This window comes from Natrix helvetica (genome assembly GCF_964273705.1).
Source record: "Natrix helvetica genome assembly, chromosome: 1".
In the NCBI taxonomy this organism is placed as follows: Eukaryota; Metazoa; Chordata; class Lepidosauria; order Squamata; family Natricidae; genus Natrix; species Natrix helvetica.
In genome coordinates this window covers 158,304,772-158,321,343 of record NC_138548.1, presented here as the reverse complement: position 1 = coordinate 158,321,343, position 16,572 = coordinate 158,304,772, and the positions used below count along the sequence as shown (strand labels likewise).

At 39.3% G+C, this 16,572-nt stretch overlaps 1 protein-coding gene across 3 annotated transcripts in view; it reads left to right on the top strand.

Moving 5' to 3' along the window:
• KCNH7 (potassium voltage-gated channel subfamily H member 7) overlaps positions 1-16,572 on the top strand; it is a 374,740-nt gene that overhangs the window by 190,444 nt on the left and 167,724 nt on the right. For all 3 annotated transcript variants that reach the window (XM_081943612.1, XM_081943611.1, XM_081943610.1), the window contains exon 3: positions 14,712-14,867. In XM_081943612.1, the coding sequence (XP_081799738.1) occupies positions 14,712-14,867 (156 nt within the window). The remainder of the gene's footprint in view (positions 1-14,711; positions 14,868-16,572) is intronic.

Below are 16,572 nucleotides of genomic sequence, written 5' to 3'. Positions count from 1 at the left end.
AGTTCGGCAGTTCGAATCCCTAGCACCGCGGAACGGAGTGAGTTCCTGTTACTTGTCACAGCTTCTGCCAAATTAGCAGTTCGAAAGCATGTAAAAATACGAATAGAAAAAATAGAAACACCTTTGTTGGGAATGGAACAGCGTTCTGTGTGCCTTTGGTGCTTAGTCATGCTGGCCACATGCCCACGGAGATATCTTTGGATAGCACTGGCTCTTCAGCTTTGAAACTGAAGTGAGCACTGCCCCCTAGAGTCGGGAACGATTAGCACATATGTGCAAGGGGGAACCTTTACCTTTATAATCATTAAAATCTGACAAAGAGCTTAGTAGTCCCAGGGTCTATGTAGTAGTTTTTTTTTTAAAGAAGTACGTGAGGGTCAATGATTTTTATTTCCAGTTGTCTGGAAAGGTAGACAGAGAAAAGGTTGAGCAGAAAATTCACATTTAAGCCATTTTCAAGCTAATGGACACATGGTATATATATTTGTGCTTATTCTCTCGGAGAGTTCTTTCTTTTTTTTATTGTTGGTGTTATTTCATGGAGTTGCTCTTCTTTCTTCAAATGAGGCAAGGAAATGCCCTGGAAGCCCTCCAGCCACCGAGTAAATCAAGTGGATGAGTAACAGCAGCAGCTACAGTGACAGGATAAATATCTATTCGATGCAGGGTTGAGATGGGGAGGAAATGTCAAGGGAAAGAGCTCCCATTTAATCACTGTAAGCTAAATTCCGAATAAATACCTAACCAAATGCAGTCATTGGTCTTCTTTATTCTTCCTTTGTATCCTCAACTAACATTTCTACCCCCTCAAGTAACAACACTGGGATATAAAAGGAGACAGAGCACATTTCAACATGCAGACTACTTCCAGTAGTTCCTCGACAATGAATCTTTAAAGGAATAAATAGACTTGGGAGATCCATGTAAGCCAGGGGTGTCAAACTTGATTTCATTGAGGATCTCATTAGGGTTGTGTTTGACCTCAGGAGGGTGGGGTGGAGGGGCCAGGGTGGGAGTGGCCAGCTCGACGTCACTCCTGTCGGGGGCGTCTGTGATGTCCTGAGCACTCTGCCAGCGAAAACAAACCATGCAGCCCTCCCAGGCTCCATTTTCACTGGCAGAGGGTTGCAGGAGGCCGTGGCAGCTGAATATGGAGATCGGGAGCCTATTTTCACTGGCAGAAGCACCGCAGGCCAGTCCTTCGTTGTTTCCAGGGTGGATAGATCTAAGTACCCCGCGGGCCAGGCCTTGAGTTTGACACCCCTGATGTAAGTCAATTTAATAGAGAGACTTTTGATAATTACCTTTGACATTATGCCCGGTAAGACAGTAATTTATTGAAAATAAATAATAGTTATCGTTAGTCCTCAACTTAGAACCATTTGTTTAATGGCCATTCAAAGTTACAGTGGCACTGAAAAAAGTGACTTCCAATCAGTCCTCACACTTTACAAGTGTCAACTGTTCCCAGTTACATAATCCAAATTCAGGCATTTGACAACTGGCAATGTATTTACAATGGTTGCAACATCCCAGGATTACATGGTCACCATTGCAACCTTCCCAGCCAGCTCCCAACAAGTAATGGGGAAAGCCAGATTCACTTATGGCCTCATGATTCAACTTCAGTGATTTGCTTAATAATCATGGCAACAAGATCATAAGGCTTTATTCACTTAATGACTGCCTTGCTTAGCAACTGAAATTCTGGCCCCAGTTGTGGTCATAAGTTAAGGACTACCTGTACAACTAAATATACTCTTATTGGTAAGCTGTGATTCAGAAATTCATTCTGAGAAACTTTTGCTGATACATCAATGGGACAGAGAATGGGGTATAGACCAATTGATAATAGCAATAGCACTTAGACTTACATACCGCTTCACAGTGCTTTACAGCCCTCTCTAAGCAGTTTACAGAGTCAGCCTATTGCCCCCAACAATCTGGGTCCTCATTTTACCCACCTTGGAAGGATGGAATGCTGAGTCAACCTTGAGCTGGTCAGGATCGAACTCCTGGCAGTGGACAGAGTTAGCCTGCAATACTGCATTCTAACCACTGTGCCATCATGGTTTTGCAGTGGTTAGAATAAATGCAGGGTTGGCTGTATTTAAAAGATTTCCAAGACTTGATTTTTCATTTTCTTGAAACGAAAGCTTGAAAAATAATATTTATTGCAGCAAGGAACTTATTCCATCTCTGCAGCATTGTTAGAAAAATTATTTCTGAGACCTATCAGGATATAAAATATTTACCCTCTAATATTTCACAGATAAAAATAGAAGCAACCTTGTACTTTTCCAGTTTTCACTATGTTATTAAAGGTTTAAATTATTTACTGAATGATATATTTATATCCCATTCTTCACAGCCTGAGCATTTACAAGACAGTTCTCTTTGTGTAGACATAATACAGATAGAGCAAGTGAGGAAACCCACATTTATTGGGCTTTTGCACTGAGATTTTCCCTTTATTTTCTTCCTGCAGCCTTCTAGATTCTTTCAAAATCTGCTTTTGATGCATGCCTCTCACTCATGGAAACTCTTCCTTAGGTTCTCTCCTATCCAAGAATTCACCTGTATAAGTCAGTCTGTTTCTTTAAAAATATTAAATTAAAATTAATTTAAAAAATAAAACCTAGAAGTTTATATGTGTGTGTGTGTGTGTGTGTATTTGTATTTGTGCTGATAAATAAATAAAGGGAGACTAGTATAGATCTATTTCAAGCTATTTAGCTCTCATCAGCTAGCCATACCCTTACTGGGATTTGAACCTGGGCTGTATTACATATTAGGCAGGAGTCTTAGCCACAAATACAACACAAATATAAAAAGGCAACATTAAAAATAAAAATATGGTTTTCTGCCTGGATGGTTTTCTGTAATGAGCCGAAGGACAGAAAGAGGGAGTAGTGAGCTTCCTCTCATATTTGGGCATACCAGGGGTTGTAACACAAATACACACACACACACACACATACACACACACATATAATCAAATCAAAATATGGCAAAAAATATATCAAAAATTCAGGAAATTCAATTTTTAAAAAATGGATTGTAAAAATTTCAGAACTAGCAGAAATGGCAAAACTGACCTGTTTGGTCAGGGAGAAAGGAACAAGTTTTTTTTAAAAAAAATATCTGGAAACCTTTGATAGATTTTTTGCTAAAAGAAGAAAAAAACCCCAAAATTATGATTTATGGACTTAATCACTTAATCAGATAAAATTAAATAAGCGGTTGAAGGGATTTCTGAAGAGTTAAGAGGGAAGGGAGACAATAGGTTTATTAGTATCTGTTGAAGAGACAATCAGAAGTAATTATATTTGATTTAATTTTCTTTCATGCTTTTTCCTCTTTTTTTGCACTCTTTCTCTTCTCTTTTCTTCTCTCTTTTTCTTTAGATTCGCTTTGTACCTTATGTAAAATCCTCAATAAATATAAATAACAAAATAGAGCCTTCCCAAATGGAGCAATGGATTATAGTTAGCGTGGGATAGGTCCTGTACCACGTAGCGTTTTTAGGTGATAACCAGCACCTTGAATTTTATTGGAAATCAGTTGGGATAAGTATATAAGTATAGCTTGGATGGCAGTGGTGTTATATGATCATATCTGACAGCTCTTCGAAGGAGACCAGACTTGAAAACCCAAGTTATGAATGCTAAGACTATTTCTATTATAGGCAGTGGTGGGATTAAAAAATGTTAGCAACTGGGTTGCTGTGCCAGGTTGCTGGGTGGGTGTGGCCATGGTGGGCGTGGCCTACTTGGCCTCCTGCTCTATTGGTGGGGAGGTGTTTTTGCCCTCCCCAGGCTCCAGAAGCTTTCCTCGAGCCTCCTGTAGAGTGAAAATGGCCTTCCCCAGGCTACGGAGGTCTTCCGGAGGCTGGAAACAGGCCTGTTTTCATACTTCCAGTAGGCCCATTTTTTGCCCTCCGGAGGCTTCTTTGAGCCTCTAGGACAGTGTTTCTCAAACTTGGCGACTTTAAGTCCTGTGGACTTCAACTCCCTAAATTCCCCAGCCAGCTATGCTGGACTTAAAGTCGCCAAGTTTGAGAAACACTGCTCTAGGAGATTGAAAACGGCCTCCCCCAAGGCTCCAGAGGCCCTTTGGAGGCTGGAAACAGGTCCATTTCCAGACTCTTGGAGGCCCGTTTTTTGCCCTCCTAGAGCCTCCATGTGAGCCCTGCACTTACCTGGCATGATGAACAGGCCATATGGAGACTCCTGGGAGGGAGGGATGGGGCGGGGCCAGCCAGTCCTTGCAACAACTGGTTCAGTGAACTGGATGCAAAATTGAGAGTTTTTCCTCAAATTTCATTCCTGCTTTGGACTCACATTTCTCTTATCGGACCCTTACCTTGGTTTCGGATTTTCCTACTGTTCATCAAGGTTATTCTCACTGCCCGTTATATCAACATAGTGTGACAAAATTTGAAAAAAAAGACAATTATATACAATCTAAGCCTATCATGTAAATAATGAACGAGTTAAGATACAAATATATAAATAACCAGAAATTAGGATTGTGTCTGATCGATGAAGGCATGCATTTTATTCCTTTATATAACGTATATGGCTTGAACATTGAATGTCTGGGTAGTTTACAATAATGAAAACAAACAAACCAACAATCTGAATTAGAAAACAGATGTTAATGGGTGATCTAGCTATAGTAGCATATACTAACATCACATTTCAGGCGACAGGAAGGGCATCCGGCCATTAAATGCTCTGCTAGCTCTGTTCAGTTGCCCAGACTCTACCCCGCATAGGGTTATGGGGTTATTAAATGATGATGATGACTAACATCACATTTCAGAGCCTTGAAAGGGATTAATATTGCAGCCCTGGATGTAATATTTACATTATGATGGAACCAAGATAGGAACATTTCTTTCACTTATGCAGCCTAAACAGTCCACTACTTTAAGGATGAGTGAAGTGATCCATAAATGTGTTAGGTCTGGAGTACTGGTTTCAATTACATTATTACATTACATTGCATTATTTAACTCCAGTACTTTCATTTAATTGATGGAGAGATAATTGATTCCAGAGGGACAAACTGTATGCTGAAAAACAGAAAGGCAAATAACTGGTAGCACTGACCTCATCACTCTTTGTACCAATTACTTTCTTTCAGGTTATTATTCCTGAATGGAACTGATTGCCTATTATACCATTGCAGGTGAATTAAGATGTGTTCAAATTGGTTTTCAAATTGGCCTCCCCATTCTTCCTTCTATTTTTTAAAAAATGGACTTTGTTTTACTTGCAGGTACTTTCCTGGGTTATTCTGATGGACATGATTAAGCGGTTGATTCTATTTCATTTTTCATGAATTTCCGGTGGGCGGATTTGTATTAGCCTCTTTGTGCATGTCTGAGATTGGCACTTATAAAAAGAGTATAAATTTTAAAAAGTAAGAAGTAAAGTAGAAATAATAATAACAACAACAGTACGAGTGGGTAAACAACGGATCTCAAGTACTGAAAAAGCTTGTATATCTAATATATAATTAAGAACTTAGGCTCTTACGGTATGCAATATTTCATATCCTTTCTCTAAAGAAAACTCAAAGATTAATGTTGAATTTTAAGATGAAAATATTTGGTCAAGACAGTACAGAACAAAAGACAAAACGATAAACCAGAGGTCTTCAAACTTGGCAACTTTAAGACTTGTGAACTTCAACTCCGAGAATTCTCCAGCCAGCCTAGCTATTTTCTGGGAGTTGAAGTCCACAAGTCTTAAAGTTGCCAAGTTTGGGGACCCCTGCTATAAACCATGCAAGGGTCAGTATAGGTGCTATCGATTAGTAAAATATAGTTCTGGAGATAAACCCAAATTTTGGATGCAGCACAAATCTATATCATTTCTAATTAGTATTAAAATCTACATCAGATTTACATCAAAGCATGCCCTTTACAATTTAAGCATTCGTACAGAGAAGGAATTCTCCTCCTCCTCCTGTGCAATATATTTAACTCATTTTAAGGCATACATGTTTTTTTTAAGACTGCACAGCTCATATATACCATATTTATTAAGCAGTATATTGATGCCAGTGGGGAACCTGCAGTGGGGAACCTGCAGAAGGGAATACAATATATAACTAAAAGGTTAACTGCTGGACCCCTAAAATGGATTAGAGAGAATAATGAGGACTTTTGCAAAGCAGTGCAATGGTTCTGGACCAAAGGCTCTTTATCTTAATTGTTGTCAGTCTATATACCAAACGAATGACCCATTGGGATCCCCATATCAGAACAACTTACCTTATGTGTGGACAGAATCTAAAAATAACATTTAACACAGCACAGTATTTAAGCAAAATGGTTCTGTTGAGATCTGAATATGTGGGACTGCTTGGGGTAGATTGTAGGGGAGACACTGAAATATAATTTTTATCATATTTTTTTCTATATCTTAAATTATTGTATCTTATTCCCATTTCATTTTAGACTGCATTTTATTCCAATGTCATTTTAAATTGTATATTATTCCAATTCCATTTTAAATTGCTTTTATCAAATTTGAGCCATTTGTTTCTGGAATTCTGCACTGCTCAAGGGCTAATCAATAAAGATTGAATTGAATGAATTCATTGTTGGCATTGGCAAGATTCAGAAGTTGCATAAAAAAAAATAGTCCTAGCTTGTTAGGTGAATTGTAATGCCACAAAACCAACAAAAGTTTGAATTAATCCAGAGCTATCTGACTGTTCCTTCTCAAAACAGAAAGCATACATGTTTTGTTAGATCAGGGCAATGAGAGGACAGACTCAGGTTCAAGGCAACAACAAGCTCTTTATTCACAGACAAGTATGTACAATCCAGCAACTGTTAGGTCTGACAGCTCTCCTTTTATAGGGAGCTGTCAGACCTCTCAACCAATCAGGTTAAACCTAGGCTCCCGCCTAAATGGAGGACTGGAATGGAAACCACAGCAGCTTGTGTGGATATCTAACATGTTTTATGCGTGTCTCACCTAACTTTACCAAAAGATTAGGCCAGTGCTCTTCACTTGGAAAAGCAGAACCTTAGGGTCATTGGTTGAGCTTCCTTGTTCTACTTGAAAGGCTATATAGCCTATCTCCCATATTAAAGAAGCATCACAAGGAAAAGCAGGGCCTTTTTCCTTTGGGAGACCAAGCACTGACCACATCATTACTGAAATAAAGCAAGTACTTATTTCTATTTATTTATAGACTTGGTTGGATGGGTATTTTCAATATACAACTCACTATACTTTTGTTGTCCTTTCTTTTTCCTAAATATGTTTCCTCCCTTCGCAATCCGCTCAGCAGTGACTAAATTGACAAATAATCCCAGCACAAATTCAATTTTTTTCATCTTTATCCATTTTTCTGAATCAGTTGATTTAGGGTTCTTCAGATTTTCACAATGGATAAATTGACTGTGGGCTTTGTTTTTACTTTTTTTTTCTTGCAAATTCTAGAAAAAAATTCTTCGAATCTTTGCAGGTGTTTAGACATGGTTTCATGCACGCAAAACTTGCCTTAATAGTGTAAATAAATGGGGCCAGTGATGGGAAGACCTTAATTTGAACATGTTTATAAACATGTTATTATTACCATGTCCATTATTTCTTGGATAGTTTCTCTAATTACAAGGAACATTCATGTATTGATAAAAGAGAATATTTATAGCTTAGAGTTCAACAATGGAGTCCTTGGACTGATGATGTTACCTAGTTTGGTAATGAAACACCTGCAAAAAAAAAACCCCACCAAACTCAGAGAACATCAAGGAGCCCACATTCAGTGTATCTGGACCATTGCTCAGACACTACAAATTTCTTTCATTCTCCTCATAATTTCATCCCCATATGCAGTATTTAATAGAATCCAAACTGACCTCGTTTTATGATGTACAAGAAGTGCAAGTGGGAAGATAAATTCTTTGACTTGAGAAGCTATGTTAGCAGACAGATACCATTACTTACAGCTCCACAGAACTTGAATAACGCCTTTCTTGAGCTGCCAGTCTTTAATGATGCAAGATGACACTACTGTTAGGAATGTAAGCTAACAGTTGGGTTAGCAATATATAAACCATGATGGTAGTACTGTAGCTTTAAGTAGTGCTGTAAAATGTGATTGGTTGCTGTTACCTCAGACAGCCATAAGAGGGAGCCAGAATGACTGTTAGCTCTCTGTTTGTTAGATGCTGATCGGATGTATCGTGAATTACTGTGTTTTTGCTACTGTTAGCTGCTTTGTGTGCTAAACTGATTATTTGATACTGGACTGTGTTCGAACGATCATTCCTTAACTGAGAACATTGATAACTGACTGACTGAACCGTGTATGACTTGGACTGTAAATTGAACTCTGAATACCTCTATATTTCAACATAGTAAACTACTATATTTTATACTATTCGGTGTCCCTGTATGCTGGTTCTTCCATACCACTCTCATTACACTTCTCTGCACACTCGCTCTCCTAATGGGGAGATTACTTACTTAACAAGTACCATATTTGATTCAGTTGAGTTTAACTCCATTCAAAGCCTAATATCTGCTTATAGGAAAATAACCTAGTATTTCAGCAATGGATTTGATAGATGCCATTTGGGGAATTGAACAAGAGAGCAACATTAATGAGGAAAGTTTAAGAGGAAAAGAAAGAAAGCACCATACTTTATTGAACAATGCGATACAGAGCAAATTGTTAGTGAAGTTTGTGCAAGACTCAGCTTTGGGGGCCATTTCAATCAATACTAATCAACAACCTTAAATGGGAATGTGCTCATGAAATCCACTTACGTTGTTTGAAATTAAACCTCAGTATAGGCGATAATTTGGAAAATGACAGAATGTTCTCAATGATGCCCATAGGCCAGATTAGTAGAAGTGATTTGTTGGATAGGTTTGAAGAAAGGGGATGGTTTGAAGAAGTATTGTTGTTATTGTTCATCAACTGCTTCTTTATAGCACTTAGCAATAGTATTTAGACTTATATACCACTTCATAGTGCTTCTACAGCCTACTTTAAGAGGTTTACAGAGTCATCATATTTCCCCCAACAATCTGGGTCCTCATTTTACCCATCTCGGAAGGATGGAAGGCTGAGTCAACCATGAGCCGGTGAGATTTGAACTGCCGAACTGCAGCTAGCAGTCAGCTGAAGAAGCCTGCAGTGTTGCACTCTAACCACTGTGCCTGATGGGCAGTAGGAAATGACAGAATATATGATGCTGAAGAGGAAATCACTGTGGGTTTCAGCTTTGCCTGTTTTTGCAGATTTATTCTTCAGTCTTCTAAAGATGCTTCCATACCGTATTTCCAGTTGGTATTGGCTATATAATAAACTGTTGATGTTCTCTTTTCATTCTTTAGAAAGCCCGCTGGGCTGCAGGAAGATTTATCCATCTCTGACGATACAAAACCTCACATTCTTGTAAAAGTTTGGGATTTTAAAAACATTTTTATAATGTGTGTTCACATTATGTGTCAAGTGTTTGAAGCACTCAAGTGCTAAATGCCACTTTTAATGCACATCTGTGGTATCAAGCTCAACACCTCCTTTCTACAACAATAATGAAGCAAACTATGAACAAAACTATGAGCTTATTTAGCAGGAACCAATTCTCGGTTTCTATCACATTGCATGCGCACAGGTTTGCTTTGTCCTGGTTCTGTTACCTACAGAGTGTACTTTTAAATAATTAAATCCTCTTTTTCTGGTCACAAGAAAAGAATATTCATTCATCCAAGTTTTCCACCATTGCCTTTTGACCCTGGATATATTCCGGTTTTGCAGTCAGGGCATTCATACATAATTCTACTTGGGAATAAACTCCATTAAATTAGATAGGACTTACTTTTACAAAAGAGCCGTGGTTAGAATGCAGCATTGCAGGCTAATTCTGCCAACTGCCAGCAGTTCGATTCTCACCTGCTCAAGGTTGACTCAGCCTTCCGTCCATCCATGGATGGTAAAATGAAGACCCAGATTGTTGTGGGCAATAGGTTGACTCTGTAAATCAATTAGAGAAGGCTGTAAAGCATTATGAAGCTGAATATAAGTCTAAATGCTCTTGCAATTGCTACATCTTGCCACAGTATGTGGTTACATCTAATCAGCTATTCGTGATCTGCTAAAAGCGAAGTCATTCAACCCAGGTTAGTATTTGGATGGGATATTATCAGAAAGTCCATGGTCAACCCCTTTTCAGTATTGGGCTTAAGAAGAAGATAATTTCTGATGATGCCTAAATCTGAATTCTACCCCTGGTGATCAATGGATTTATTTTTCATTGTGTTTTGGAATCTTTTCAAAACATCCTGAGCTTGACTCTAAGCCTGACATCAAGCAGAATTTCTTCATAGGTAATCCAGACATGCAAATTGTTATGTATGCAATCTACTTCAAATCCAAAGCAACATGTTCTGAGGTCAATGGCCCAATTTGAGTGCCAAGCACACTACCCAAAACAGGATGTTTCATACTTATAATCAGATGTTTGGTTTGAATTTTAAAAGTTCTGCATATGCCTGATTAGGTATATAACTGTAAATCTGGATTATTCACGCTCAGTTTCAAATTAATGGAGTTATGGTACCCTGAAGGTCTTGTACTATAAAAAACATTTTCATTTTCACATATAAAACCATCTGTTGGAACATAGACAAATTGCTGTGACATTAGACCATCAAGTAGATAGTGGCAAGCTGAAAATGCTAAAAAAGTTTTTTAGCAAAGCTGTGGTTTGATGAAATAGTTTGGAAGAATGTATTTAAGGTTATATAGCATAAAGCAAGATAAGCCAAGGGTAATTCAGACTTTAGTTAAAAGCTTTAACTTCAGAAGTGGACATTGGGATCCTTAAAATGTTCAAATCATGAGAAGGAAAACAAGGAGAAATGTAAGAAGTGCATTACTTTAACTGCAGGATTTCTACATAATGAATTCCATATAGGTAACATGCTGATGCCCAAATTCATATATTAATTCATTTTTCCCTTCCATCACTTTAAAACATCCCATTTGCAGAATTCTGGACGCTAGGTGGGGCGGTAGGCTGTGCCAAAGGATAATTCTGTCCCTTTGAGGAATTTGTTCTTTCTAGCCCAACTCAAGGGATAACATTCTATCAGAAATGTGTAAGCCTTCTGGGAGCCACTTGGGATTTTGCAACCCAGATATGCTTATTGTTGTTAGTTGCGAAGTCATGTCCAACCCATAGACAACATTCCTCCAGGCCTTCCTGTCCTCTACCATCCTCTGGAGTCCATTTAAGCTCACACCTACTGCTTCGGTGACTCCATCCAGCCACCTCATTCTCTTGTCGTCCCATTCTTTTTTTGCCCCCAGTCTTTCCCAGCATTAGGCTCTTCTCCAGTGGGTCCTTCCTTCTCATTAGGTGGCCAAAGTACTTGAGTTTCATCCTCAGGATCTGGCCTTCTAAAGAGTAGTCAGGGTTGATCTCCTCTAGGACTGACCGGTTTGATTGCCAGTCCAAGGGACTTGCAGGAGTCTTCTCTCCTGCACCATAGTTCAAAGGCCTCAATTCAAAGGCCAGATACGCTGTTAAAGTCTATTACTATATAGACACATGGGATAATTGATCACAGTGTTTCCAGTGTCTTAGGCCCATCTGGTTTTCCCGTTTCAGTGATGGCCATCAAACCTGCATTTACATCAAGCCAGATGAGTCAATATATACAATTTTCATGCAAACTTTTCTCCTCTTTTTTTGATTGTGCATGAGCCTTTCCAAGTTGACGCCTGGCAGACGTGTTGAACTATAACCAGCTGCAATAAGCAGCACTCCAGATGTCATATATAGCATAACCCAGAAGGAAGCTAAAGATCAGCCCTGGGATGAAGAAGAGTTAGAACATGCTTGAGTTGCTTTGCCTTCCAAATTTAGCCATGGATTTAAAAACCAAGAGGGAAACTCCAGGTTTCCAACATAGCTTTCTGCCAAAATAGTGCCAATCTTGGATCGCTTGCGCAAAGTCCTCCATTTCCAAAGCCTATTGCAACTGATTCTACATTGTGCTCTGAGTCTGTATCTCATTTCCTTTCCCCTCCCTCTCTCCTTCCCTGACATCAGAGACCAAGCAGTCTGCATGTCGCTATGTTATAAACCTGATGCAAAAGATGTCAAACATTTCCAAGCTACGTGGTGCAACTGCCTTTTCCAATAAATCAGGGAATCGCACTTTCAAGTCAATATTTATTTTTCTTAATTAACTGAAAGCATAATGGGTCTGTCTAGTCTCTCCTCCAATACTCTGATTAACCAGGCTCAATTTCAGCACACAGCCTGCAGCACTTCTATTTTTACCCCAGATGGAAGAGTCTTAAATTGCTTATTTTCTGTTTACTAAAGTCATCCTGTTTGTTCCCATGGAAACCGTGGCAAGTGTCACTGCTTAACTGTTTTATTAGATGGATTGAAGCCGCAGCTACAACATTTGAGAGGCAAGACCTGTCAGTCTTTATGTCTTGGCTTGGGCAGTCGTAAAATGACACACAACAGGAGAAACAATATAAATTTCATTTTGTGATGTATGCAAGAGGGCCACAGCCTTCCCAAGTTGACACCCTGCAGATATATTGAACTATAACTCCCATCAAAGCGTGGCACTCAAGATGACTAAATATAGGAAGAGCAACATAAAACTAAAGGGTGAAAAATACATTTAGGATCATTATACTGTATGAGGCTAATCCAATATTGACAAGGAGCAGTAGCCAAGAGGACAGGTTGGAAGGCTAAAAATAAAGGTCTATCTTGACCCCTTTCCTAAAAGCAGAGAAATGTCAAAGCAATTGCAGATCCAAAGAGGCTCCCTTGACATTTCAGGAACCACACAGAAGAAGACCTTTGGCCAGATGACTAACCAGCAGGCCACAGCATTGGGAGCTATCATTAGAAAGGACTCCCCTGGAGGAAATAACATCCAGGATGGGTCACCACAATGCAGGTAGTTCTTTTGGACCCCAACCCAATCCAGTAGATGGAGTGCACAAAGTGGTCAAGTCAGCAGTGTAGATGATTCCCAATGTGGTTAATGGGATGTCATCATACAGCAACCTGTCTGGCTTGTTTTGCTGCAGTGCTTTAAGGGTTTATTCTGATGATAGTAGTTACTAGGCTTTACAGCTGTTTGGCATCAGCCTAGACTCCCAGGGAGAGGAGGAGTCCTAAAATTTACCGTACTGTAAATTAAATAAGTAGCAGGTTCTGGAGGGGGACGACGATCAGATTTCAGCCGATTATGTATCTATTTTTAAAAGCTAAATATAAAAAGCAAGCTAAATATAAATGGTACAGAAAAGTGCTCTTTTTGCTGACTTCAGTGTATGCGCTGGACTTCGAAAACCAAAGGGCATTTTCCCACATCTATTTTTGTGATGCTTTCTGCATGTTTTCCGTGTGAGGGACGTGAATGCGGTGGCAGGGACTCTGGCATTGCTTTCATAGGCTGCACCAACAAAAGCTCAATTTAAACCAGATTGCTGAGCCAGAGGAAAGATTGCTGCCTTGGGTTGTTGTTTTTTTTGGAGGGGGGAAGTTGGGGGGCTAAGTAACTTCAGTTAGGACTTGCCTGAAGTTTATGGGAGATAAACCAGCATTTGTAAGTTCCTACATTTCTGCTTCTAGCCAGAACAGTCTACGTTATATGTAGTGTGTGTGTGTGTGTGTGTGTGTGTGTGTGTCTGTGTCTGTGTCTGTGTGTGTGTGTGAGAGAGAGAGAGAGAGAGAGAGAGAGAGAGAACTTCTGGAGGCAAGCTGTTCCACTGATTAATTATTCTGTCAGGACATTTCTCCTTAGTTCTAAATTGTTTCTCTCCTTGATTAATTTCCTCTCATTGCTTTTTCTCCTGCCCTCAGGTGCCTTGGAGAATAGTTTAACTCCCTCTTCTTTGTGGCAACCGCTGAGATATTGGAACACTGCTATCATGTCTCCCCTAGTCCTTCTTCTCATTAGACTAGACATACTGAGTTCCTGCAACCGTTCTTCATATATTTTAGCTTCTAGACCCCTAATCAACTTTGTTGCTCTTCTCTGCACTCTTTCTAGAGTCTTCACAGAGAAAGTGAGTGACCGCCTGGGATTGAGCATACTGGTCAAACAAATACTTCAGTTTTTATCTAATTGAATACAGTTTTACATTTTTGACCATCCTGGCTTTGGCTGAAGGGTTATTAGGAACAACACCCAGTTCCTAACATGGTTTATTTTGGCAGCAATTCCAGAAGGTTCTGTGCATATATACCTCTATGTGCAAATGACCAGGAAAAACCTTTCATATGACCGCCTTTGGAAAACCATGTCTGCCTCAGTGCTTTAGGGACCCAAAGGGCTTTATTTGTGGCATTGCCATAAATAAAGTTTTCAATCATTTGCATGGATCTAAAGATAAAATACATTTCACTTGGTTGTTGATACTGAATTTCTTTCCTGGAGGGATTCTACACATGTCCAAAGCTTTTGTGATGCACAAAGCACAATTGAGCGAGAAGCCACAATGCAAATGTTCTGGAAAGCGTGCTCCATTTCACCGTGCTTGAATTGTCAGAGGGGATTCACATCTAAACAAATATACAAGCGTTCCTGTATTTCTCCGATTGGTGACCATTTTGGAATCTCTTGTAGGGAAGTAATTGGATTATTTCCATAGAAACTTTTGTTGACGTTTTCCCCTCTTCTTTCTAGGGTCTACCTTCATTTGTAACACCCACATCATCCCAGTGAAAAACCAAGAAGGAGTGGCTATGATGTTTATTATTAGCTTTGAATATGTAACTGATGAAGAAAATGTGGAGTCTCCAGAGAAATTGAGCCAGATACTAACAGCCAAAGTTGCAAACCGTAAGTATATGTATCTTTATTAAGGGCATCGCTGGGGTAAGAGAAGTAGAATTCTTGAGCAGGGGGTTGGACTAGAAGACCTCTAAGGTCCCTTGCAACTCTTGTTATTCTGTTAGAATTGAGTAAAGATCATAGCACGTTCATTGGAAAGAAAATCTATGGAATGGAATGAGCATAGCTTACGGAGAAGCAGATACTTTTCTTAACAATTCCTAGGTTCAATTATTATATTTCCGCTTCAAAAATATGTGCCATAAATTCAAAATGATTATTGTTTAATTGCTCAGTCGTTGCTGTTCTTTGTGACCTAATGGTCTATACTGACATATAAATGACTGCCAATATCTTAATAGTATTAATCATGCCTTCATACAGATTCACATACAGATTCATAGACAGTAATTTTAAGCTTCAAATTCTGGAACGTTCATTTTTATGATAGCTTAATGAATTCCAATCGGGGGTAAATGGGTGCCAACCAGTTCAGAGTGGGGGAAGCTTTGCCTCCAAATTAAACAAAATCCAAATTAGATCCCAACTGAATTGCCAATAGCAATTCAGAGGGATAGAGGCGTGGCCACAACATCCAAAGAGCTAGGTTTTTTTTTCATATCCAAATTCTATATGACAGGGTGAGAAGAGGGAGCAAAGAGCTGTAGTTTTGTGACTGATATAAGCAAGAACAACCCTCCAAAATATCTTATCCTAGGGATATAATGCTTTGGTATATCCTGGTCTATAATCAATCATATTAGTTGTGCTATTTGATTTCTGTGTGATTCCAGAACTGCCACAACCTTCTTTTCTTTTCCCAGTCTCTGGGAACACAAGATATTATGCTTCTGGCTAGACACTGCCGACTGTGGGATTCTGTTGCTAGAGGTTCATTCATTATGTGATTCAAATAACTGCAGTTTTATCTTTCACTTGGGAGGATCAGCAGGAAAGATTTTCCATCTGCCTGGAGCTGCTGTTCTACTCGGAAAGAAAGAATAAAAAGCCCCTAGCATCCTGAATCTCCCTCCTATCCTCCATTCCAGAAACAGGCAGCTTGATGCCTTCTGATGAATTAATGTGTACTGGCATTTCCATGGATTCCAGTGGGAGGTGTTTTGTTTTTTGTTTTTTTAGGAATGAAGTAGTAAGTGATAAAAGGTTAACCGATTAAAAAAAATTACGAACAAAGGGAGGAAAAAGAAACCAGCCAAAGGGAAGTAAGGTGCCGTAAGGGCTACATTTCAAGATTTTTTGCCTTGAACAGAAAAGGAGCAGGATTACATATCTGTGTATCAGATACTAGACCTATTTGGAACGATGAATTCACATAGTAGATATTATGGCTGCATCAGAAGGGGGTTTCCCAGCAGGTTTATGGCCAATCACAAAACAGAAAAAATCAGATGGGCAAAGACACCAAGAGCAAGTCAATACCCAGATCGGTTCCACAGTTACTCAGTATAATTAAGCCATAACATTTGTCTGCAAACGTGAGCTCCAATGCAGCATTGTTGATTTTGAACTGAAGTCAAGCTGATATAGAGACTAAGCCAGCCCTTCCTCCCTCCCTTCCTCCCTCCCTTCCTCCCTCCCCCACCTCTCTCTCTCTCGCTCTAATTTGAGCTATAGGACAGGAATAGGAAATTAAAATAGCAATTCCATTGTTCTGCTTACTGGAGCAAGTCTCTATAGTGTGGGTTACATAAAT